Source organism: Delphinapterus leucas, chromosome 9 (assembly GCF_059928025.1).
Source record: "Delphinapterus leucas isolate spDelLeu-1000000601 "Yukka" chromosome 9, BTC_Dleu_Yukka2, whole genome shotgun sequence".
Classification (NCBI taxonomy): Eukaryota; Metazoa; Chordata; class Mammalia; order Artiodactyla; family Monodontidae; genus Delphinapterus; species Delphinapterus leucas.
In genome coordinates, this window is record NC_143137.1 from 75003851 (window position 1) to 75030785 (window position 26935).

Consider the following 26935-nt stretch of genomic DNA (forward strand, 5'->3'; position numbering starts at 1 on the left):
ATTTAGAAAATTGCTTGTAATTTTTCTGTTTTGTCTATTGTTGGAAAGACTTGTGGCGTATGGGGAAAGGTAGGTAGAAATGTGCAGAAGATGATAGACAAGAAGCTTAGAGGGCTTCCCTGGTGGCGCAGGGGTTAAGAATCCGCCTGCCAATGTAGGGGACACGGGTTCACGGGTTCAATCCCTGGCCTGGGAAGATCCCACATGCCATGGAGGAACTAAGCCCGTGAGCCACAACGACTGAGCCTGCGCTCTAGAGCCCGCGAGGCAAAACGACTGAGCCCGCGTGCCTAGAGCCCGTGCTCTGCAACAAGGGAAGCCACCACAATGAGAAGCCCGCGCACCGCAATGAAGAGTAGCCCCCGCTTGCTGCAACTAGAGAAAGCCCGCGCGCAGCAACGAAGACCCAACGCGGCCAAAAATAAATTAATTAATTTAAAAAAAAAAAGGGGTGGTCTTAGGCATGGGAAATGTGACTGGAGGTAGGGAAAAGGTGAGGTAATCGGTGTTCTGCAGAGGCATATCTGCATTACATACCTCTTCATGGGATACATGTTCAAAAATGGTGCAGTTTTTAGTCTTCTGATGTCAAAAGGTCATTTACGGAACACCTGGGCAGGCCCAGTTTGGGGATCAGTGGTCCCAACCGCTCTTGGCCAGTTTGAACTGGGCGAGAGTCAACTCCAGGTCCCTGGGAAACAACTTAAGCCCACCTGTTACTATAGTGACCCATACATCAGAGGTGTTATCTGTAAGGGTGGTTAAGGAGTCCTGTAATATATTATCTAGGCTATGTGAAGCTTGGAGGGTAGGCAATTAAAGAAAAACAACAACTAAAGCAGGTTAATTAGTAAAGGCAGGTTACAAACAGAGGGGGGTTTAATAAGCTGTTGCCTTATCTGCTGTTCTGTAAGACACACTCAAGGATTTCTAAGATGCCAGCTTCTGTTAACCCTGTAGTTTCAATCCCGCATGATAACAAATTGCACATTTCTCCTTTGTACAAGGAGGAACAACCATAGCCTGGGCTAGGACCTGGGGTGGAATTAGGGCCACCGCTGTTTGGGTTGGCATGGGTCAGCAGACAGCAATCCTGAGGTTCAGTGTCAGCAACAGCAGTGACAGTGCAGATGGTCACTGGGCAACAGCAGCGTGGCCTGGTCAGGGCATGCCTTCAGACTGCTCAGGTTTCAGAAGGCAGTGTACCAGGCACCTTAGTCAACATTGCGTCAGCAGCAAATTCTGGAGTTACAGCATCAGGGCTGCTCTGTGGAATCCTCTGGCCTCATGGGGACACAGTGAGTTTTGGGTTTGCGAAGAAAAATAGCTAGAAGGATGAACATTTGGACATGAACCAGCTTCTTGGATATACAGTACTTGGGGAGGAAAACTCAAAAAATACTGGACTTCCTGCAGTCATGCATGCCATACTAAACTGTATAAAAAAAGGAAGCATGGCTTGTGAGGATCATATGAGGACATGCTTTTCCACATCACTCTGAATACTTCTTTTTTGCCTCTGCTGGATCCTTTTCCTCCACGTGTTCTAAATCAGTATTCTACGTTCCCTCATTTGTATTCTTTTATTGGCGTCCTCATCCTGAGTCTTCAATGACTTACTGGATATTTTACACATATATTATCTCACAGTTTACCTAAAACCCACTTTAACAAAGCATGCTTGTAAGTGAAATTCAGCCTCTGTACCCTGGTACCGAACTGAATCTCAGAGACAGAGTTTTGGGTGAAGTAGAAAAGAATAGCTCTATTGCTTTGCCAGGCAAAGGGGGCCACAGCGGACTAATGCCCTCAAAACTATGTGTCCACCAGGAGGAGGTAATGAGGAGTTTTTTTTGTTGTTTCTTGTTTTTTTCTGCGGTACGCGGGCCTCTCACTGTTGTGGCCTCTCCCGTTGCGGTGCACAGGCTCCGGACGCACAGGCTCAGCGGCCATGGCTCACGGGCCCAGGCGCTCCGCGACCGGGGCATAGAACCCGCGTCCCCTGCATCGGCAGGCAGACGCTCAACCACTGCGCCACCAGGGAAGCCCTGGGAGTTTTATACTAATGGTTCAAAGCAGATGGCATGATCAGCTCATGGACATTTTTCTGATTGGTTGGTGGTGAGGTAATTGGGAGTCAGTATCATCAACCTTCTGTTTCCAACCAGTATGGGGTCTACATGCTTGTGGGCATCACACAGTTAACTTCTTCCACCTGGTAGGGGTTTCAGTATCTGCAAAACAGCTCAAAGATATTGTTATGTATATTCCTTGAGAGGGAGAATCAGGACCCTGCCCCAAGGCTGCATTATTGTTTCTTGACTGCTCCCCTCTTGTTTCTGCATTCCCTCCCTTCCTTGATTAGCAACTGTTTGAACCTGCCCTTTGGAACTCAGGGAAGGCCATGGAGGGTGAATGAAGCCTATTTCCTACAAACAAGAAACGGGGGACACCGAAAGACTTTTGTGCCTAGAAATCCCATAGGGTCCTGGTTAGTTCCATGCTTACAAATCAATAAGAAAAAAATATCCAAAAGAAAAATGAACAAAGGACATAGACAATATAGAAAATGCATGAAACAAAAAACGTAAAGGACCAATAAACATGAAAAAATATTCAATCTCATTAGGAATTTTTTAAATAACACAAAAAATCATTTTTTGCCTGTCATATTTATAAAGGTCTCTAAAACCTAGGGTTCCACTGTCATAATCTGGATCTAAAGCTCTTTTTAAAATGGTGATCACAATGCCTCCAAGCTTGCAGTCAGTTTCCTTTTCCACTTGGGACTCTTCCTCCAGGTGAATGATCCCTCCATTCATTAGTTATCTTTACAAAAGGAACAAAGGAGGTCTTCTGACATTTAGAAAAGCTAAGAAACCTCAAAAGGTACCCTACTACAGCAAAGTAGACCTAATCAAGGTTCAAGCAATAGGTACAAGTCTTCTCCAAACACTTAATATGCAAATATATTTGAGATTTTCTCTGAGAATGACATGTTAACTTATTTCGCAAAGTTGTATTCCCAGGGATACTATTTCAGGAGAGGAGAGAGGAGAGGGGGAGGGTTCACAGCACTAGTATTCTGAAGAACACGTTTGGGGAAATGCTGGATTAAATAATAATAGTTAATATTATTAGCTCAATAAAGTAATACTGTTTGTCTTGCTCTGGCACCAATCTAAGCATTTTTGTAAACCTTATAACAGTTCTATGGAAGGTTCTATTTTTACAGGTAAGGAGACTGAGACACAAGAGAAGTTAAGCAATTTGCCTAAAATTGAACAACTAGAGAGTGGCGAGTTTGACTTTGCATCCAGGCGAAGCCTAGTGCCTAAGCTCTGTGCTATATAACTTCCATGGTCTCTTTAAGCTCTGAATCCTAAGGCTCTTCCGTGCCGTTTGGTGTTCTATATTCTGCAATACGTGAAAGGACTGTTCCAACATCAGGTAGAAAGGATGCTGCTCCTTGATCCCTTTGCCGTCTTACAGAATAGCATTCCATCTCATCACCAACATTTCTGCCTTTGAATCATGGATCCTTAGTGTCTGCCAAGGCCTTAGAGTAAAAAGACAGATTTCCACTTCATTTCAATTAAAAAATGTTTAAATACACTCACTCTTCAGTATCCTAGGTCGTTTAATAAAGTAAATGAAAATTTCCTCATTTCTAATTCCATTAGGAACAAATGGTTTCCATTGCCAGGGTCCGCTCTAAAACTCTCAAATTAGAGCTTACTCTTGAACAACAGGGGTCTGAACTGCACAGCTCCACTTACACATGGATTTTTTTCATTAAATATATGTAGTACTACACGATCCATGGTTGGTTGAATCACCTGATGCAGAAATATGGATATAGAGGGCTCATTATGGGACTTTGAGCATTCATGGATTTTGGTGTCCCCGACAGGTCCCGGAGCCAACCCCCCCGCAAATACCCAGCGATGACTGTATTGGCTAATTAAAATAGAAGATCTGAGAACCTTTAGATGAAAAGAAAAGGTGCACAAAAACATAAGTGTCTTATTTTTTTGTAGAAATGTAGGCTTATATGTCACTTGCTCTTTCATTTGAGCTATACTATATTGTTTTGTTTTCATCAAGAGAAAGCATAATGCTTTGATAGTGTCAATTATTTTAAAACGTTTCTATGTATTCCTATTTAGACCTAGGTAGCAAATTAAAGGGATATGTATGTTTTCAAAATGTAAAATGTACAATTTCAAATAATCTTGTATATTATCATATACTAGAAAGAATAAATTATTATAGTTACCAAAAGCATGCTCCTGAGTTCCGTGACTAAGTTCCGTGTTTCTGTAGAACACTTGGGGGAAGCCTAATTGAAGATTTCTGAACCTGACACTTGATCTTAGTCTCAAACATTGAGGAGTAAAACAGCCTAAGCAAGCAGGCATTCTACATCAAGGAGACATCAATGGGGATTGTGTGTTCTTGCCTTATGAATCCCAAGCAAATAAATCTTGTACTCCATGCAATAAACCTTTAACTTTCAGTATGTGATAGTCTTTCCTCATTTCATAAATATTTATTGAGCGCCTGCAATATGCCAGTCTCTGATACAGCAGTTAAGAAAACACCAACCCTGCTCCTACGGAGCTTACATTAATGGGAGACCCTTTAATGTGTTCTGCCACCCAATTGTCCAAAAAAGATAATCTCGCCACGTAATCCAATTGTGTAAAATCTGTCTTGGGCAAAGGGAACGGCACGTGCATCCTCGAACCACCTTGAAATGAAAACTCAGCCTGTGCGGGAAGGACGCAGGGCGCCAAGCGCAAGAGGGCGCCCTCGCCTAGCGCCGCTCGGAACGGCGCGCCGCTGTGACGCGTAGGCTTCGCCCCCTGCTCCCTTCATAGCGACCCCGCCCCCTTGAGCGAAGTGCGCAGACTCCTCCTCCGGGCTCTGCTTCAGCAGGAGACGCAGGCGAGTTGCAGGCATCGTCTCCCCGCGTGCTTCTGCGGGTGGCTGCCGGGCCTTGTCCTACCGCAGTGGCCGCGCCGCGCTGTTCGGGAGTAGGGCGCTGCAGCCGTGGTCCCGGCCTCGGTGTTTGGTAAAGAGAAGCCCCAGCGTGCCGGGAGCGTGCAACCCCTCGCCCGGCCCGGCGAGCCCCGGGCGTGAACCGCGTTGACGGAGGATGGCAGCCTCCGGGGTGGAGAAGAGCAGCAAGAAGAAGACCGAGAAGAAACTTGCTGCTCGAGAGGAAGCTAAACTGTTGGCGGGCTTCATGGGCGTCATGAATAACATGCGGAAACAGGTACCGCCTCTGTGGGAGTGACCGACGGCGTCGGGGAGGTGGTCCGGGACTCGGGCCCCTGTCAGCCGCGGCTGAAACCCGCGCCCTGGGGATCGCGACCCTCTTCTTCCTCTGTCCTCGCCCTTCCTTGCATTTTCGCACGCCAGCGAAGCCGCTGTCGGTGGAGGGTCGCGTTAAACAGTTCTCGAGCAAAAGTGCCTCGTCGTCCGCCGATGCTGTGGCTCCTGACTCCTATGGGGCCCCGTGGGCCGGCATTCGGCGTCGGGTATCGGTTGTATAACAGCTGTGCCCTAGTTATCTCTTTGTGAGGCGAGGAGCCCTCCATTGGCCAGCCGTTTTAAGGTGTCGTGAAATCTCGGGCGAAGAACCCCACTGGCACAGCCCAAACCGAAGCCCCCCAAGGAAGGGAGAAGCATTGCTGGCCTGACATCAGCTCCTCTAAAATAAGGATCCCCGCCCCCCTTCTGTGTTACCAGGGTGGAGCTAGTAGAAGACAAATCCAACTGTACGTGTTAATTTAGAGCAGAAACAGTCGTGGATAAATATCGTGCCGCCTTTTAAGGGCACCGTGTGCCTCTGTTAAGAGGAGTTCTTTGTTCTTTGATGTGTGGCGTATTAGTGAAAGTCTTCAGCACGTCGGCGAAAGGTGGGTTATGAAAAGAATGGGTTTTAACGCCAGAGTATGTAGACTAGAGAATCTGTTTGTTTTTAAATTCCATAGCATCTTATACCAGTAGGCATAGAAAAGTCACTTGGTTATTTTCTCGTCCTGGAAGCTTTATTTCTAGAAACATGCATCCAGGAAGATTTATGGGAATGTTTGTTTTGTGACCGTGTTTTTCATGACAAAAGCGGGACATGAGTATAAGTAACTGCAAAACCTAGTTTGCTCATCGGGTGGTGCTGAAACCACACAACCCAGATTGGGACTGGAACCTACAGGCAGGGACTGGAACCCACCGTCTTTTAATTGAGATCACACACCTGGTCTCAGGACTTTAATGAAGCTCAGGTGCTTTTTTTGTTTGGGTTTTTTTTTTTTGGCTGCGCAGTGTGGCTTGTGGGATCTTAGTTCCCCGACCAGGGATTGAACCTGCGCCCTCGGCAGTGAAAGCGCAGAGTCCTAACCACTGGGCCGCCAGGGAGTTCCCAAAGCTCAGGTAGTTTGTCTCATGGCAGAAGAAATTCAGTGAAAAACAAGGTGATAGGTAAGAAGTGGATTTATTTATAGAGATACACATTCCACAGACAGAATGCAGTCTGTCTCAAAAGGCGAGAACGGCCTTGGGAGAAACACACTTCACAGACGGGTGCGGGCCATCTCAGAAGGCAAGAGGCCCCAAAATGTGGGGTGGTTCGTTTTTATGGGCTGCGCAATTTCATAGACTAATGAGTGGGAGGATTATTCCAGCTATTTCGGGGGGTGGGGGGAAGAGGCGGAGATTTCCAGGAACTGGGCCACCACCCATTTTTTGGCCTTTTATGGTTAACCTCAGAGCAGTCAGGGCACTGGTGGGTGTGTCATTTAGCATATGCTAATACTTCGCAGTGAGCGTGTAATGAGGACGAAGGTGCACTGGAAGTCAGATCTTTCCACCATTTTGGACCTAGTTGGCTCTAACCAGTTTTTGTCATGTTCTATGGCTGTGTCATTCTTTCAAAGGTTGTGCCCTGCCCCCTTTCCTCCTGTTTCAGTTCTGATGGGTCTATGGACAACAGTAGAGGAATTTAAGAGTTTTATGAAGATATTAACTTTGGTTTCTTTAAGCAAACTCTGCTGGGATCTTGTCTTTGTTCATCAGCTCCTGACATTGTGCATGAATGCAGTAGATATTTGTGGGAGTGCCTTTATGTCTTGCCTGGTCTTTGGGTTGAAGTAGCTGTGAATGCCTGAATTCAATATTTTACGTAACTTTCATGTATCTGTTTCCATGTATACCTTCATGTTCCTTTTCTGTGAACCTTTCTTACATTTAGGACACCACTGACTTTGCATTGCTGGTGCATTTAACTAGTGCCTGCCTCTGAAAGGTAATTGCATCGCAGTTCACCAGTGCCCACATTTGTTTCCAACAACCCTCCCACTCCCCCAAATATGTGTTTTCATACACAGACTGTAGCATTGTAAAGCATTGCCTCATTTCCTGCGTAGATGGGGTGCAACTGGGTTGCAGCCTCAGATGTTGAGGAGGAGGGGATTGTCTGAGACTGTATGTTTAGCTTTTGGGGTTTAAAAATTGATTCATATCCATTTCTTAGACTTAGCTTTAAACAATATTAGCATCTACTTATTTACTGTTAAAACAGAAATAAAGTTACTGCAATACCAGGTTTCTGTTACTGAGTAGGAAGGGGAAAATGGATGCTGGGTGAGACATCAGGAATTTCTTTGCCAGTGGTTAACTGGCCTTAATCTGCCAGTTTCTCCTTTTGTCATTGGCTTTGCTTGTTATTCAGACTGTTCTCCAGTAACACTTTTACCAACTTCTTGGAATCCTGCATCTTTTGTAAAATGGGCAGCTTCACTTTGCAGTTGATTTACATTATACATGTATTGTTCTGTTTAACATAACACAGAAGAGGCGCACCAAGAATGACTGACGAGGGCAGTTGATGGGAAGTGGCAGAAATAGAAGCTGGTCTGAGCCAGAGGAGGAATGTTTGAGTGAGGACCAGTTTTAAAAGTGTTCTTCTATGGTGAATACTTTTGTGTTATTACTATTTTTGCTTTCCCTTATGATCTCATTACTTTGGGGATCAGGATAATGAGTGCCTGGATGACAAGGGCCCCCAGAAACATCCCTATACAAATTTAAGAACACTGTGAAATTAGAATTCCTGAATCCCAATTCCTGCTCTATCATTAATTAGTTTTGTGATATTAGAAAAAGATATAGGTCATTTCATGTCTCTGTAGCATTGCAGCCACTCTATACGTAGTGGTGAAAGGGGGTTCTGCTGAGCCCGCAGCCTCAGCTTCCCGTGGAGCCTTTTCCTCCATTATCCTTTCAGTCATTTCCAGCCTTTTGTTTTTAAGTAAACTTTACAATGAAGTATAGGATTCACGAAAAGGATCCAAATCATAAATGTGCAGCTCAAAGGATTATTGCAAAACGAACGCACCCCCTCCAAGTAAAAGAACTTGGCTAGTACACCAGAAAGTCTCCACCTAATGCCCTTCTCAATTGCTACCCCCTCAACGGTAATCACTATTCTAATTTCTACTACCATAGATTTTTTTGTCCTGTTTTTGAATTTGTGTACATGGAATCATACAGTATATACTTGCGTGTCTTGCTTTCTTAAAGCTAGCATTTATTTTTGAATTTTTGAATTTTATTTATTTTTTTTATACAGCAGGTTCTTATTAGTCATCCATTTTATACATATTACTGTATAGATGTCAATCCCAATCTCCCAATTCATCCCAACACCACCACCACCCCCGCCACTTTCCCGCCTTGATGTCCAAGTCTAGAAACTGTCATAGAGTGAAGTAAATCAGAAAGAGAAAAACAAATATCGTATATTAAGGCATATATGTGGAACCTAGAAAAATGGTACAGATGAACCGGTTTGCAGGGCAGAAATAGAGACACAGATGTAGAGAACAAACTTATGGACACTAAAGCTAGCATTTTGTTTGTGAGATTTATCTATATTGTTGTGTGTTGCTCTAGTCCATCTTCATTGTATGTAATATCCCATTGTATGAATACACCACAATTTATCCATTCTATCATGTACTATTAAAAGTAGTACTACTTTGAATATTTTTGTACATTTTGTACATGACTTTTGATGTGTACATGTATGCATTTCTGCATTTTTGTTGGGAAATACCCAAGCGTGGAGCTGTTGAGTCATAGGTTAGGCTACATTCAGCTTTAATAGATCCTGTGGTACAGTTTCCAAAGTTGTGCCAGTTCATACTTTGGCCAGCTCTGTATGAGAGAGGCTTTTGCTCTACATCTTTGCTAACACTTGGTATTGTCAGTCTTTATAACATTAGCCATTCTAGTGGACGTATAGTGGCATCTTATTTAATTTGGTTGAGCACCTTTTCATTCATTTTTCCAACTTTTTTTTAGATTAATGTTATTATATGTTACACTAGAAAGGGGCTTTAAAAAGCAGGGCAGGGTCACAGTCACTCTTGCAGGTACCCAGTGCTGTTGCTTTTGTGTTAATGAAGTGCAGAATACCCTTAACAATTGAGAGATGTTTTGAGAACTTTCTGAGTACCACTGCAGTTCACAGTTTCCTCAGGTTAAATGAATTAAAACATAATTAGAATTTAAAAGCTTATGTTAAAGCCCCATTGAGAGTTAAGTGAGAGAACCACAAAGCTGATTTGAGGATTGGATGCTGGGCAGTCACCTGGGCTCACTTACTAACTAAAATGACTCAGCTTCTGTATACTCACCTCTCCAAGACTGTCAATTACTACATGTCATTAATCTTTAGGGTCTCTTGTGAATAATCTAAACCTTCTGCATTAAATCCTCAATAACAGAAACACTTCTCGAGCACTTATTCTGTACCAGCCATTCTCCAAAGTGTTTTATATGATTGTCTCATTTAATTTTCATAACAACTCCCATTGACAACTCCCATTATCCAGACCTTCCTATTCTTAACTCTCTTCTATTTTCTCTTTTTGTCTGTCCAGTTTAGGAGATATATCTCTCTCTTCACTCTCTTTTCAATGTCCTAAGCTTTCTTGGCCCTCAGTCCTTTTTTTACATCCTTTGGGCAAAAAGCATTGATGACTGTTTACCTTCTTTGTGCAACGCTTCTAAGCACAGCTGAAGAATATCCCATTACTGGGCAGTCCTCTGCCAGGTGAGTCCTAACTTCACCTGGGCTGGCAGTACTACTGGTGAGCAGTTCTACTTACTATTTATTTTACTGGTTTCCTCTAACCCAAGCCCTTACTCTGTATCCTCACTTTCAGTACATCATCCCTCTTTTGACGTCACAAATAAATAGAAGTGATTAGTCTGGAACTATCTAACTTTTAACTTTCCACCACCAAATCTATAAGCCTGTTTTGGCACTTTTAAAAAATTCTGCTACAATGGATAAAGCCATTTAAAGCCAGTACTTTCACCTGGGCTTTGACTTTCTCAGTACTAGTGTAGTCAGAAAAGTTACACCATTGGTTATTCTTTCTTTGATAGGCATCTTTAACTTCTCCTTCTCTGCTAGATTCTAGCCATCAGCATTTAGGCATGTTTTAACCTCTCTAGCTTTTAAACCAACAAACAAACTTAGTCTCAGTATTTCCCTGTAAATAATATCCCTCTCCCCCTTGTTAAAACCAAAAGGTGGGTAGAATCACTGCCTCTTGGCTCACTGTTTATCTATTCCCCTATTTCAGTTTGGCTTTCTAACTTATCCATTTAGGTGAGTACTTGTTGAGAACCCATTGTGTGAGACCTACTTACCATAAAATGGCAGGTACAAGAGACTGATAAAAGGCCAGTGTGACTGGAGCACAGAACATAAGGGGAGGATGGTGCAAGGTGAAATTGGAGAAGTAGCTAAAGATCTGCCCGTGTATAGCCTCATAAGTCAAGTTAGGGGGTTTTGCTTTTATTCTAAAACCCTTTCAAATATATATGTGTATGAGAGGAGGAATAGGTGTATCCGTTTTTCTTTTGAAAAAGATGATTGACTGCTCTGTGGTGAATGAATTAGCTCTCAGAGTAGATGCTGGCAGACCAAACAGGAAGTTGTTACAGTAGCGCAGTGAGATGGTCCTTTGGACTAAGGTGATAGCAGCAACAGCAGTATCAATAAAGAAAAGATGATATATTCAAGAGATTTAGGAGGTAAGATCAACAGGACTTAGTGATGGTAACGATATGTGGTTGTGATGACTAAATTAGAAAAGCAAATTAAGATAACTTAAAACAGAACCTGACAATGAGTAAGCTCTCAATAAATGTTGGCTATTTTTGCTGTTGTTGTGATGGTGGTGGTTGATTGGATGCTGAGGGGTTCTGTACAAGATGTCATTTATGACCTCCAGGGTTCTGAAATGCATAACTAGATGGATGGTGACACAGTTCTCTGAGAGAGGAGATACTGGAAATGGATCAAGGCTTTGAGGAAAGGATTATAGTTTGTGTTTTAGATAGTTTAGTGTGCAGTGCCCCTGAGACATTAAGGTATCTGATGAGTTGACAGGTCTGGAGAGTTGTGGGTTAAAAGTATAAAGTTTTGAGTTATCTGCATATAGAAGATAGACTTGATTGAAGCTGTGGAGAGTTAAGAATCTAGGATAAAGGCTGGGTAGGGAATGAGCCTGTAAAGAAGACAAAAAAGTAATGGCCAGAAGAGTAGGAGGAAAATGAGAGTTTTGAGAATCGGAGAAGAAATTGTTTCAGAAGGGAGATGACAAATTTTGAAGCCTAAGAGAAGTCAGAGTAAGATTAGAGCCAGAAATGTTCAGAGGATGTAGCAACAAAGAGGGGCTTATTGACTGTGATGAGAGTTGTTTTGATGGGGAGACGATGGAAGTCAGATTAGTGTGAGTAGGATATGAGAAAATTGAGACAGTTCATTTGAGATTTGGCCCTGAAGGGAGTGAGGGAATCAAATAAAGGCTTTTTAAATGGAAGATGTATGTGTGTTTAAAAACTAGTAGGAAGAATTCATTTGAAATGGCGAGGTTTAATATACGTGAAACAGAATGGGTGATTGATAGATGATTCCTGAGATGAAGTCCAAAAGTAAAGGTGAGTAATCTCCTGTGGGAGGAGGATGGTTCCTCTTCCATAGGAGTGGGAAGGAGTACATAGGAGTGGTAGGTACATAGGTGGGTGTGTTTGGAATCAAGAGAATGAAGGAGTTCCTATCTAGAGGCTTTTGTTTTCTCTGAAAAGTAGGAGATGAGATCATCTGCTAAAATGAAGGAGGAAGAAGATGAAGCTGGAGGTTGAGGAAAGTTGTTTTTGTGAAGAATAGAAATGGTATGATGGCTGGCAGTGTGGTTTTGTTTCGTTGCTGTTTTGGCCGCGCCACGTGGTGTGTGGGATCTTAGTTACCCGACCAACCAGGGATCAAACCCATACCCCCTGTAGGAGTCCTAACCACTGGACCGCCAGTAGATTCCCACTATCTAAGTCGTCGTCGTCTTTTTGTTTTTTGCCACACCGCACAGCTTGTGGGATCTTAGTTCCCTGACCAGGGATTGACAGCAGTATTTTTTGAGGTTAATTATCATGAACTTATAATGAATATTTATCCTTAACTTGGCCTTCAGAGCCCTGTCATAAAGGTTCTATGACTCGCTTCCCTTCCTACTCATGCCTCAGTTCTTTCTTTTTTTTCTTTTTTAAGATTTTTTCATGTGGACCATTTTTAAAGTCTTTATTGAATTTGTTACAGTACTGCTTCTGTTTTATGTTTATGGGGTTTTTTTGGCCCCGAGGCATGTGGGATCTTAGCTTCCCCGACCAGGGATTGAACCCGCACCCTCTGCATTGGAAGGCAAAGTCTTAACCCCCAGTGAAGTCCCTCAGTTCTTACTTTAAAAGCCACTTCTTCCCTGAATGTCCTAGATTATGTCAAGCCCCTCTATTACATATGCTCTTACAGCACTCTATTCCTTTCTTTCATGCATTTATCAGCTCTATAAAGGCAATAAACACTATTTAGTTTATTACATGTCTTTGCTACTAGGCTCTAAGCTGCATGAGGGCAGGGACTGTGTTTGGCTTGTTCAGCTATATTGCCAACATCTACTACATAGGTGCTCAAATATTTGTTAATACAATAGTTGATATCATATGTATGGTTGATAACACCTAGAGGATGAGTGGACAGAGGATCTGGGTAGCATCAACATTTTAAAGGATAGGCAGAAAAGTGCATTGGAGATTAAGGTGTGGGAGGAAGAAAGACAGCAGGGAATAATGTCATTGAAACCAAGATTAAGTTACAAAGGAGAGCCAGGCGGGAGTATCCAATGCTCTAGGGAGGTCAAAAAAGAGATTGTCCAGTGGATTTGAAAATTGGTGGTTTTAGCAAGTAAGGTTTTAATGGAACGGTGGGGGGGGGGAAGCAAATTTTAGAGGACAAAGCAGGGACAGAGTGGGGAGTATATGGAGAGGAAACTGCCCCCTTTGTGGCCCAAGCTTTCCCAGATGGTATCAATGTTCTGCTAAACTCTATAGTATCTAGTGCATACTGTCATCATGACACCATATGTGTGTTGAATAAATGAGTACAGAACCACATCTTAAGAGAGACATGATTGTATTAAAATTACCTTCTGAGAAGAAGGAGGACAGTCAACATTTGGGAGATGCAAGAACCAGGGTAGCCCCAAAAGCCTCTGACCTTTTTCTAGGACACTGCCTTAATTGCACCTCAGCTCTGACTACTTGCAGTCTGTTTCTCTTTCAGAATTTCAGATCTTGGAGAGAGAGGATCTGATAGACGTAGTTTGGGTTAAATGTTAATCCTGTGAATAAATTATCCTAAGCAGAATAGGGCCATGTAGCACAAACATGATCTTGAAAGGCCCATGTATTGAGGCCATTTCCTGAGAAGGAGGAATTGTAAGTCAGATGGCTACTCCAGTTGGCATCTACTGCAAAGATTCATATTAGTGAAATCACTGATAAATTTTTTAGTACATAATATAGCATATAATTTAGTTACATTCTGTTGAGCTGTCAAAAAATGTGGTTGATTAACGTTTAAGAGAGACACTCTTAAGAATATGCCATCTTAAAGATGTTTTTTAAAAAAAAAAAGAATATTTTTAACCTGCCATCTTATTTCAGGTTAGCTTACTGGAAAATGGTGTGCCAGGATTAAATGAGTTCTGCCTTAGACCTTCTCTTTGAGTTGCAATTAAATTGGATCACAATTTAATATTACACTAAGCTATTACTGTGAAAAATTATTTTAAAATGGTTTTGTGTCTTCTGTAAAACTTCTTTTAGCAATTTTGCCTTTAGTCACTCATTGCTTTAGGAAACAGTGTGCTATAGTGGAAATAACATGCACGTTGGATTCAAACAGATTTCTGGTTTTGAATTCTGCTCTGTCTTCTTACTAATTGTGTGACGTTGAGCAGGTTGATTCTTCAGCCTTTTATGTTCTTATGTGCACAATGATCATAATATCATACTGAACCTACCTTACTGATGTTGGGACTAATGAGAGAAAGAATGTGAAAACTCTTGATAAATTATTCAGTGTTACACAGATATTGTTGGTATTGTTATTATCACAGTGAATCTGCTGGGATTCTTGGTTACCAGCAACAGAAACCATTCTGTCTTAAGTAAAAGTAATTTATTGCAAGGGTATCGGGAACTTACGCCATTCACCATAGGCTGGAAGATGAGCAGTCCTGGCAGACAAGCCCAGGGATTCTTTGGTAGCTAGGCTGCAGAAACCCTGGAGTCAAGGTTACAATGCAGGAACAGTGTCGACGACTTGTTGGTGCCACCATAAAGACATCCCGTCGTCCCACAACACACCGCCCCATCTTTCTGTCATTCACCCAAGATTCAAAATCCTGGAAGTAGGTATCTAATTGGTTGGCCTTAGATTGTTTGCCAGATTAGGGCTCTGCTAAGGAGTGAATAGAAGAATTATCTGATTTACTGGTTCCATAATGAGAGGCAGGCTCTGAGAATTGCCCTCTCCCCAGGATAGTTCATAATGAACATTTTTTCCAGAAATGAGAGTTCGGGGTTCTAGGAGGCAGGGGAAATTGGATGCTAGATTGCCAGAATCCACAAATATCCACTCTGACCTATACCTTAGGTTGTCCAATGCAAACATGCATGCTCTTATTCTGTCCTATATATATTTTTTTCTTTTTCTTTTTTCTTTTTTTTTTTTTTTTTTTTTTTTGCGGTACGCGGGCCTCTCACTGCTGTGGCTTCTCCCGTTGCGGAGCACAGGCTCTGGACACACAGGCTCAGCGGCCATGGCTCATGGGCCCAGCCGCTACGTGGCACGCGGGATCCTCCCGGACCGGGGCACGAACCCGTGTCCCCTGCATTGGCAGGCAGACTCTCAACCACTGCGCCGCCGGGGAAGCCCTGTCCTATAATTTTTTTAAAAATTATATATATATATCACCAATTAAATTTTTTCACTTACCATATCTAACTCCAGGATCACTTGGTGATATCCATTCCTTCTGTAGGCATTTTAAGATCCTAAGGGTATATGTAATAATAGATTCTTTATATGATCGTGGAGGGGAAAGGAAACTAGTTAAAACTTAGGTAAATATAAAAGCAAAGATGAAAATAAAAGTAGAAGCCACATTCATTGTTTATTATTTGTTCATTGTTGTGTTTGTGACTTCTTCCTTCACTGGCTATTCCTATTCTTTGTCTTTAGCCAACCCCTTAAGGTTCTTTATCTGATGGGGTGACCGGGTCTTTTATTCCTGGGTATCTTGAACCTTTGGTCTTGCCTGTATAGGGTTACTTTAGTCTTACATTAACATTTACCACTGCAGTTGGCAGTACTAGTGTTGGGTCTGGGATTTGATTTTATGCTACTTAAAAGCTGATTAGTTAGCCTGTTGCTGTTTAATGGATGCTGGCAGAAGACATGAGACTCCTAGGTCAGAGAGAACGGACTTGATTGTTCACAGCATCACCAGCATCAGCATGTATGCATCAGTTCCCCTTGCCCCACAAGCACTATGAGGGTGACATGGGGACCCAGATGGATGTTAGGGTTTGTGTTGTAGCTAAGGAATAAACAATAAGGAATCTGCCACTTTTATAGCAAATGATAGGCAGGCTTGCTGTTTATCCTGGAGGGGAGACATTATCTCACCCTATGGTCGCTTTCTGCCAACAAAACCCTGAGAAATGATGGCCTGGGTAAAAAGTGGTAGAGCCTTGCATTCTTGGCATGTCCAGGAAGATATGCAGGAACTCAAGACCCATAGATACCTCCCAACAACCAGGAGGTATCCAAGGGGGTCCCCGAGTTCCAGTCATCTTCTGTCCCATGGAGGAAGAGCAACAACTTTTTTCTTGGTGGCCAGGATCAGGCGCCTACCCAAATGTAATAACTTTTTACCCAGTGGCATGAGGAGGCCAAAATGGCCAGGTCACAGTCTTAACTGTCAATTCTGTGGAAATGTTGTTATACCTCTTGATTAAATGATTCTTCTTTTGGGTCCCCAAGTCTCTAAACTGCTAGCAGAACCCACCTCCAGAAAGACTAATTGCTGAGATAAGAAACAAAATTTTTGTAAATGAATCCTTAAGCATATTAGTGAGGGTAGCCTCTTCCATGCCTTGGTTGCCAGGCTAGTTCTGGCTAGAACCCATTCTATCTATACAAATTAAGTGAAACCACTTAATTTGTATAGATAGAATGAAAATGGATTGAAAATGGATTCAGCTGCTTAAAGAAAAAGGTTTGAAGACCACTGATCTGAGGCTTTTCCCTGAAAAGAGAATAAACTGTGTGTGTCTTTCTGTGTCTAAGCGGTGTTGAGAACAGAGGATTTGCAGGGGTGGTCTTAAGCAAAGCCTCATCTTCCAACTTAATTTACTAGAAAAGCACTGCATATAGGGGATTGCCAGGTAGTTGCCCATCTGTCAATAGGGTGTTCTATTATGTCTCAGTTGGCTATTGATCTTTACATAAACTCCCTGAGTTGAGAATCTCAAGAGCTGAATGGTAGAATTCCGGCACCAAATCCCCTCACAAAAGTTGGCTGGACAAAGTACTGTGAGTTCGAATTCCCAGGTTTGCTTTGTCTTTTAGTTGTTCTGTTTTCTTACTGGCACAGGGAGTGCTTTGTTCTATCTTAAAGGCTGACAAGGCAGCCTCTATCAATGACTGTTCCTTTTTGTACTGTTCCTTTTTGTAGCCTCTGAAGAACAGTTGAAGAGGTTATTTAAATTTTTACTCCAGAAAGCTCTGGAATGGGTTGATACTTCTTAAGTTAACTCTAGACTGGAAGGTCATTTCCATTTCTCATCTTAAATTTTTCTCAGCCAAGATGTCATTCATAGCTCTCCGGATTGTCTGCAGTGAACCAAATGACAGCACTCCATCTAATTCCATACTAGCAACAGAAAATCCCCCAAATTTGTCTGTTATGAACCCTCATTATTAAATTCCCACATCTGTAATCTCCCTGTAAATTAAAATTAAAGCAATTGAAAGGCAAAAGTCTGCTCTCCCTGGTTTCTTAAACTCCTCAGTCTCAGCCAGAAGGCATTCACTTAAGTGTTTGGGTCAAGTCAGGGTAACTTCTTCAGCAGCTTCAGCGTAGGCTGTCTTCCATTGGAATAGATTGTTAGTTTAGCACCTCCAAAGCTGAACGTCTCCAATTTCAAGGTAGTTTGCGTCACATGTTTTCAGTATGTCAAAGGGTCTCTGGAACTTTTAAGATTAGCATAGTGTCACCCCCACCCCTACAAACCTGAAAAGATACAAGCACATCTACTCTCTCTACAATAAATAGTGCGTATGTTGACACATTATTATACAGTCCTAACTCACCTTATTGTTCCCAGCCAAAAACAGATAGAAACTTCGTTTCTGGAGGAACAGGGTTCTCAAAGTAAGAAAATCTTGGCTTTTGGTTTTGACAGCTTGCCAGTCTGTGTCAGCTCTCTGTAATTGATAGACCCTAAGTAAGGCTAAACTCAGCTGGGAGGAATCACTTATCAAGAGGCCAATAGAGACACTATGTTTACTGGATAGGGAAGGAATTTCACATATGCATAATAATGTTTCATTGGCATATGATACATTGTTTCTCATGTGCAAAGTGTTAGGTATTTGCCAGGGGGATTTCTCAGCTGCTCAGTCTCTTAGAGTTTCTTTTTTCCCCTTGTCCATGCTGCATGTTTAAAGATTAATTTTCCTTTCTTTTTTGAACCCTGTGGTCCTGGCAGAAATGATTGAGTTTTGTCTAGTGACAAACTCTTCCCTCCCTTTTGGGAGGAGAGTGATCCACATTTGTAACAGGCAGTTGTGCAGAGCACAGTTTGTGGCCTTGAATTCTCTACAGTTCTAATCCTCCTGGTTGTTCTGCCCCTTTGTGTCCTCATTAGAAGCCTCACCTCCTGTGAAATTCCTTATATATACATGTATATATTTAAAATATATTGAAGTATAGTTAATTTACAATGTTGTGTTAGTTTCAAGTGTACAGCAAAGTGATTCAGTTTCTTTATATACATTAATCCTATCTCTTGGAAGAGCCTTTTCTCTATTCCCCTCCATTTGTCTCAGCTGGAGTGTGACCTTTAACAGATTCCTCTAAGGCCTGTGGCCCTTTACAGTGCGCTCCTCAAAACCTTGCCTTTCTTCATTTTTTGTTTTCCAGGCCTTGGAAACTTGGTGGTAGCAGACACATTCCTTTCTGTTACCTATTTGTGTCAAAATGGGCTGTGTCTTTGTGTCTCTTCCTTCCAGACAGCCCCAGCTGAGTTATTAACCTGTTTTTAAATTGAATACTTTCCTATCCTGTAGAGCTAACATTGTTTAGATCAAATGCCTCTTTTCCTTTTCTTTTTGGGCCCAGATGTTTTGCTAACCTACTTCTACCAGTGCCTTTCAAAGTCTATAGATTTTGCCATGGTGGAAAATAAGAGGTCTGTGTGTTCAGGATTACTGCCAACCCTTACCACCCTCAGTAAAGTAATTTTAATTATGGGGAAGCCCAGCATCTAACTTAGGTCTGGACTATGTCTGAATTATTTGGCTTCCCTTAAGGTGTCCTACTACTGTCCCTTAGTCTTATCTCCACAAACTTCCCATATACGTTGCACTAGAGCATATACCTTGCCTGTCTTCCCACCAGATCACCTTGCAGATTATTTAACAATGCATGAAATACTCTATTGCTGCTCTTCCTTTTCCCTTTTCAAATCAATCCGAACTTACTGTAATCGCCTACTATAATTGTCCCAGGCTTTTGAGGTCAGTCCTTTAATTATGTGTTTGATTTCTTACCTTTAGCTTTAAAAGAAATCTTATAAAAAAATTCCAGGACCAAGCTTCTTTCTGAGAGAAACGATTTAGTCTGCTCCTGAATTCTTTCTTCCTTCATTATATCTCTTTGGTCCATATTGCTTTTGTATAAATAACAATAAAAATAACTTTTTTTTGTTTTGTAATTTCGTCTTTTAAAGAACAGTTATACCAAAGTTTATCTCCTTTCCCTTTCAAAGCTGTTTGGCCTAGCTTGTCATACATATGTTCCCCTTAAGGAAGGAAATCCCCTTTTCCTTTATTAATCTAAGTGTGTTCCTTTGTTTTTCTTTAACTTTCCCACTTGCCTTATTGTGGTTATACATGTGTTTAAGCCCAGTGCTGTTTTCCTTGCTTTTCTGAACAAAGATGATTTCTAAAGAGGCCTTTTAATTTTTTTTCTCTTAACCTTTGGGTTTATTATGGCTTTGTTGAGGCTTTTCTAGTATCTCAATCCAACATGATGATTTACCCTATATAATAAGGGTTCCATTTTCGTTTATCCTTTCAGTGATTTAAATCCACCACCCAACTATAGTTGAATCTACAGTCTACCCAGGGATTTGTACCCAGGGTCAACTTGAAATCACGCTGGGAGGGACTGATTGCAGAACCTTGTTGACAAGCTACATAAATCCAAAGGTTAGTCATTCCTCAGTCCTCTCCTTGGGATACAATAAAGAATAGAATTTGGGACAGCTGCTTGCATGCCTCCTACTAACGCCAGCACATGTTGTTAAAAGCTAGAACCTCATGCAATGCTGTGGAGCTTTCAGGAACCTGAAGTGCCTTTGCAGTCCTGTCTGGCAAATACATACAGAGAGCAAAAGGTTATTCCACTAATGCATGCCTAAAATGCTTGCCTGTTTTGAGGTCTTTCCAAACCAAAGGACTCTTCCCTCAAAAGTGTCTAATACTTGCAAACACTAAAGTAGCACCAAAGTTTCTGTTTGCCTCTGTTTGAGTGTCTATGCATATGGATTTCAGGGGCCCTCTTCTTCTTCTGGTTCTAAATATTTGAGCAGTAAACGTAGGAGACAGATAAATTAATGGTGATGACAGACTAGTGAACATGGCGTTGAGTTGAGCATAAAATGGGCTTCCTCTTCTTTTTCCCCTTAACTAAAAACTTACCAGTCTGAGGCAGAGCCGCTGAGGAATGGGAACAGTCCTCTCCTGCCATAGATAGGGGCAAGCCTCCCAGTGAATTACGTTCTACTTTGGGGGCAGATTAATGGAAGAAGAGTGAGCCAGGAGGCCTGGCAGTGTGTGGTCAGTGACCTCTGCCATGCTCTTGCTCATCCTGTAGTCGCTCTAGAACAAGCGACAGTTGGAGAAAAGGACTGAAACTTCCTTCCCAGTACTTACCTTCCCCAGAGGAAGAGAGAGTACTTCATGACAGAGAAATCTGTTGTTTCTCAAATTGATATGTTATCCCATTTTTTCAATTATCAAATCTCTCACCACATTTTTTAAATTAAACTTTTTTTTTTAGAGCAGTTTTAGGTTTAACAGAAAAATTGAGCAGAAAGTGCAGTTTTCATTTACCCCCTTTGCCCCTCCCCCTCGCCCCAGTTTCCCCTATTATTAACATCTTGTCTAAGTGTGGGGCATTTGTTACAATGGATGAGCCATTGTTACATTATTGGTTCACTCTTTGTGTTGTACATTCTGTGGGTTTTGACAGATGTATAATGACATATATCCACTGTTAGAGTATCACACACAATAATTTCACTGCCTTAAACATTACCTGTGCTCCACCTTCTCACCACATATGTGAAATGGTATCTTTATCATATGCCAAATGCCCATTATTGTGGATCCCTCACATTTCTTAGATTTATTTCTCAACATTTAATTATTTTGTTGCTGCTATGACTGGGATTTTTATTTCTCTCATTTGTGTGTTTTTCTAATGGCATATTACTCACATCTAATTGCTTTTTCATGTTTATCTTATTTGTCTAGCCACCTTACTAACTTTTCATATTAGTTCTACAAGTGTTAAATTGATTTATCTTTATTTCCTTAGTGATATGGCTAAAATTTCCAGAACAATGTGACAGGGTGTGTGTGTGTATATTTCAAACTTGAATGAGAATGTCTCTCCTGCTTCACTAGTTTGCTGTTGATTCTGATGAATGACCTTCAACATACAGACACATCATTTTCTTTATTAAAGAATCTCAGGAAATGGATTTTTAATTTTATCAAACACTCTTTTGCCCATATATTGAAGTTTTTCTTTTTTTCTTTTTTTGGCCAAGCCTCACGGCATGCAGGATCTTAGTTCCCCGACCAGGGATCGAACCCGTGCCCCCTGCAATGGAAGCATGGGAGTCCTAACCACTGGACCACCAGGGAATTCCCTGAAGTCCTTCTACTACATGAAAATTTTCTCTTTTAACCTGTCAGTATGATGAATTACATTTATAGAATTATCATTCTTGAACCCTTCTTGCATTCCTAGAACAATACCCTGCTGGATTCAGTTTGCAAATACTTGACAGATCTGTAAATGAGACACCTAAAGGAGGAAAAAGTCCAAAGAAAATGTGACCAAAATAGCAACCGACAGTTTAAAAAAAAAAAAAATGAAGACAGCAAGGAAACATAATAAATAGTATTTAAAAAGATGGCATATGTAAGATGAAACATAAGTTATCAGTAATAAATAGAAGGGATTCAACTAAACCCTACTAAAAATAATTATTAGATGGTGAGAACTTCAGATAAGTTACACAAAAATCTATGCTGTTTATAAGAGACTAAAGATTCAGAAGCTGAAAATAATAAATACAAAGACATAATTTGGGGAGGACATAAACAGAGAAATTGCAAGGTTTTTTGGTTTGTTTAATCCAGTGAAGATGTATTGTTCAAAAGGTAGTTTTGTTTGTTTTGTTTCTCTTCCATTCACCTAGGACTTGTTACCTCTCATTCTCCAGATCACCTGAATCTCTGCCTTTTCCCATTTCCTGTCTTTGCATACACCTCTTCCCCAGAGGATTGATAGCAGGAGGGACCTCTGCCTTTAGGTCGGTCTCATTTCTTGTTGAATAGGACCTATTAATCTATTGTAGTCCAGTCAAATAAATGCACCATTTGGATATAAAAGATTGCTCCCATTTCACCTCCTCCTACTCGCCACACACAACGTTACTATCTGGCTAGAGATTAATCTTAGACTAAGACTAAATTGTACAAAGATCCCTCTGATTTCTCTAACTTCCTTCAGTGCCTGTAAATTCACTACACTAACATTCCCCATTCCTGAGTATGCCTTGGAAAGTTTTTTGCTACATTTCAGTTTAGCTTTACATTTTCTGGAACTTCCCATCAGCAGCCATAGGTCCCTCCCCTATCTAATTTGCTTGCTATTCTGTCAGTATTCTTTCTTCCTCTCCCTCCTTTTTTCCTTCCTTCCCTCCCTCCTCCCCTTCTCTTTCTTTATCTTCAGCAACTTGATCAGCTTGTTTTGATAGTAACCAAATAGTTGGCTTGGTTTTGCTACCTGGTATTTTTGGGTGCAGCAAAATCACCTGAGAGCTATGCCTGTTCTGTACCCCCTCCCCAAATAAAAGGAAATAAAAATTTAAGACACTGTTGGAGTAACAGTAGCTTTAACTATAATCTGCATATAATTTCTAAGCAATAGTCTACAGGCCTTATAAAAAAATATTTAAGTAAGCTGTAAGAGTGAAATGTTCATCCCTTAGCCCATTAATTGGGACCCATTTCTTTTCTCATTCTAAGCATTACCGTCTTATTTGGGTTTTTTATTCATGAAGTAATAAAGTAGGAAATAGCAGTGATTTATCTATCAGAAACTATATCAGTAGTTTCAGTAAAATACTTAAAATTTGGAAAATGCCATATCCTCTGAGCTCTTGAGCCATTATTTAGTTTTGTGAGTGAAATTACTCTGAAAATATTATTTACCTCATATTCCCAGTGCCTAAGAGGGTGCTTTACAAATTTTTTTCTGAGCCCAAGCTGTATATTATCTTTAACTTCATTAAAAAATTGAAATTTTATTTGATAAAAAGGACATTTCTTTTTCCTTGGAATTCATCTTTAAGGGTTCCAGTAAATCTTAAATTTTTTCCTTAATATACCCCATTTTCCCAACATTTTTAAGTGTATAATCTAGATCTGCCTTCTTTCAGTAACCTAGAGCGACACATTTTGGCCTAGGTCAGAAATCACAATTTAAAAGTGGCTGCTATCCGGGTCCCATCAGAAGTGCATTTTAGAGAGATGTTATTTAAGGAGAGAGTGCTGAGTGGACATTTGGTTCATCCACTCTGTATATTCTGAGTTGTTTCTGTTGCGGGTTAGATCTATGAAGGCAACTTTCTTGCAAAATGCAGTGTGCACCTGCATTTTATCAAGGACAGTTTTTAAGAAGCAGATTGTTATATGTGAAAAACCATCAAGGACATTGCCATTAGGTCATTTAATGTCCCCATAAAATCTCGCCATGAGAAATATCTTAGAATTTGTGTCAGAAAAAAAATTTGGCTTCCCCCAAAGATTAGTAGACTACTTTTTTCCTGATTATAAAGATCTTTTTTTTTTTCCTGACTGTTGAGAAGCTAAGTGCCAAATTTTGATACAGCAAACTCATGACAGCAACTCTGTAAGTCCTTCCTAAATAGGTTTTATATTAAAAACAAAATCTGTGCTGGAAAAAGACTGGATTTAAATACAAAATAGAGATAAAGCATTTGGCAAGTGCCTGTTTTATATCTTTGCTAAGCCATGCCCATTGAACCCCTTTTAATTTTATTTATTTCTCTCTTGATTAGAAAACATTGTGTGATGTGATCCTTATGGTCCAGGAAAGAAAGATACCTGCTCATCGTGTTGTCCTTGCTGCAGCGAGTCATTTTTTTAACTTAATGTTCACAAGTAAGTATCTTAAGATAAAACATAATAATTTTTCTATGAGAATTAGGTGGGGTCTAATTGAAAATATGCCATTTTTCCCAGTTTTAAAAGCACTTTAAGTTAAGTCCACAGAACAGTGAAGAGATTGAAGAGTGGTCATGGTGATGATTGATCAAAGGAAAACTGTCCTTTCGTTAGCCCTAAAGGCCTGAAGTCTTTATTAATGGAGATAAAGCTTCTGCTTGAATACTGGGTTTTTTTCTTAACCTCCGGTGGAAAGGCAAAGGAGCAGATAAGTCTTATGGCATTTTATCTAGCGAGTTAAACTAAAGAAAAATGAAATACATTATACTAGAAAGAACCCTAGTTTGGAGTTGAGAATTGGGTCCAAGTCCTGGTTCTACTTAGTACTGCTCGTGAGCTTGATCAGGTTATATAATATATCTGCCTCAAGTTTTCTCTTTAGTGCTCTGGCTACCTGCCAGGGTTTTGGGGAAGAATGAGAGCTTTGCTAGTGAAAGCTGACTATACATATAATTGTCATTGTTCTTGTAGGTTTGTTCCAGCTACATCAGAGGCATTTTGCCCATAACAATTTAAGAGAATGCTACCAAATTAATTTAGGAGTTGGGGAAATATTAAATGCAGTTTTATGTCTCTCTGTTCATTTGGGCTTTTTTTTTTTTAGAAGTACACTATTTCACTAATTTCTTAAATTATTTTAAGGCACATGTCAAGTATGGAGAATTAACTTGCATTTATTATAGGAATGTGTTGGGCTTTCTGAGGTATTTTCTTTCAGGGAGGTCTCTGTCCTGTTATTTTTCTCCAACATTTAACACAGCCTAGAATGATCGGGTTCTTCAGTTAAACTCAGGGTAGTACTCAGGCCATTTATGTTTCTTCTCTTTGTATTAGCTAACATGCTTGAATCAAAGTCCTTTGAAGTGGAACTCAAAGATGCCGAACCTGACATTATTGAACAACTTGTGGAATTCGCTTATACCGCTAGGTAAGTTAAGGATCGTTTCTGTTGTGGAGGAGTAAGGTCGGGATCTGCCATGACAAAGCGTTGTTGTAACAAATTGGTGTGCTCCAGAGTCTTCAGAATGAAAAACTACACGGATGGTAGGCCTAGGCGGGGTTTGAGGATCCTATGCCGTACTAATTCAAGGGCTGTAAAGTTTAATTTTTTGTTTAATTTTGGGGGCTAGAAGGATACATTCTATGGTAGCATTATTTAAATAATAAATTGTAGGAAACTAACATTCACTTTAACTTACTTACAGAATTTCTGTGAATAGCAACAATGTTCAGTCTTTGTTAGATGCAGCAAACCAGTACCAGATTGAACCTGTGAAGAAAATGTGTGTTGATTTTTTGAAAGAACAAGTTGATGCTTCAAATTGTCTTGGTAAGAAATGAGATTCCTATTTTTTAAAACAAAAAACACCGTTAATGTATATTTTAATAAAGAAAAAAAGCATGGTTATAAGTGTCCTCATTTAATCATTTTTTACCCTCATTTAATCTTAAAGGTGTTGTCCAGTACAAAATTTGCTAGTAATATATTTTATTTTATTTATTTATTTTTAACATCTTTGTTGGAGTATAATTGCTTTATAATGTTGTGTTAGTTTCTGCTGTATAACAAAGTGAATCAGCTCTATGTATATATATATATCCCCGTATCCCCTCCCTCTGCGTCTCCTCCCACCCTCCTTATCCCACTGCTATAGGTGGTCACCTAGTAATATATTTTAAGAGGAGGTTAGGGAGGTACATATTAACCTGGGCAGAAACAAGCCATAAAATACTGTATCAACATTTTCCAAAATAAAAAATAGCCTCAGTAATGAGTTTTTGTGTGTTTAGGAAAACGAGTAATGATTTACTTCAGAAATGACAGAATGATTCAGTATTAAAAAACCAAACATAATATACTATACTAACATGCTATAGGAAAAAAATACTTAAAATCATAGCAACAGATGCTGAAGGCACTTTTGTGTTTTCAGTACCCATTCCTAATGTTTAAAAAAAACTCTTAAACTAGAAATAAAATACCTAAGTTAACCTGTATGTGTCTGAAACCCAAAGCTAATATTCTTTGCATGGAAACGTGCTACCGTTCAGCTTCGTGCTGAAGATTTCCACCAATGTAGTCAATCAAAAAAAATAAATAAGGTAACAATAAAAGTTTCCTTATCAGGCATAATCATAACAGTAGTTTGTTGGCTAATTTAAAATTTCATTAACGCAGTGAGTGGTTAAACAAGATTATATCTGCCGTAAAGGTGTTATTTTAGTGTAACATAAAAATATACCAATCTGCCAATCTGTGACTGTAAGACCAAGTCTGTGACTTGAATACTGATCCATTGTCTGTCTTACCTAAGTCACATCAATAATATATTATCTATGATTTTTTATTTTTAGTTTCCTTAAAACGAATTGATAACTGAGCAAGACAGTCTGATTATAGAATCCCTCTAGAATTTTGCAGTGTTTTCCCCGATTTTATCCGTTGTCCTGGTCATGCTTAATTTGAGCCGTTTTCAAGTCTGTTGTAAACCTTAGAATTAGTTTTCATAGAAGCAACTACTTTCTTTTCACATTCATATTTTATTGATCTGCATGATATTTAATTGAGTAGCATAATTACAACAAATTCAACTGCCAAAAGTTAGTTAAAAAACAAATACTGGTTCTTGGTGAAAATATCATTTCCCTGGTGGGAACATAAATGTTCAGGTGTAG

General features: G+C 40.4%; 1 protein-coding gene across 4 annotated transcripts in view; it reads left to right on the forward strand.

Annotated features, from left to right (window-relative positions):
• The first annotated feature begins 4905 nt into the window (after positions 1-4905).
• KLHL7 (kelch like family member 7) overlaps positions 4906-26935 on the forward strand; it is a 63569-nt gene continuing 41539 nt past the window's right edge. The window contains exons 1-6 of one of the 4 annotated variants that reach the window (XM_022588040.2): positions 5171-5281; positions 5758-5927; positions 19791-19921; positions 24094-24196; positions 25094-25187; positions 25465-25589. In XM_022588040.2, the coding sequence (XP_022443748.1) occupies positions 24118-24196; positions 25094-25187; positions 25465-25589 (298 nt within the window). In that variant the 5' untranslated portion in view covers positions 5171-5281; positions 5758-5927; positions 19791-19921; positions 24094-24117. Of the gene's footprint in view, positions 5282-5757; positions 5928-19790; positions 19922-24093; positions 24197-25093; positions 25188-25464; positions 25590-26935 lie in introns of all 4 variants that reach the window. The other 3 variants (XM_022588031.2, XM_022588050.2, XM_022588022.2) reach the window with 3 other exon arrangements.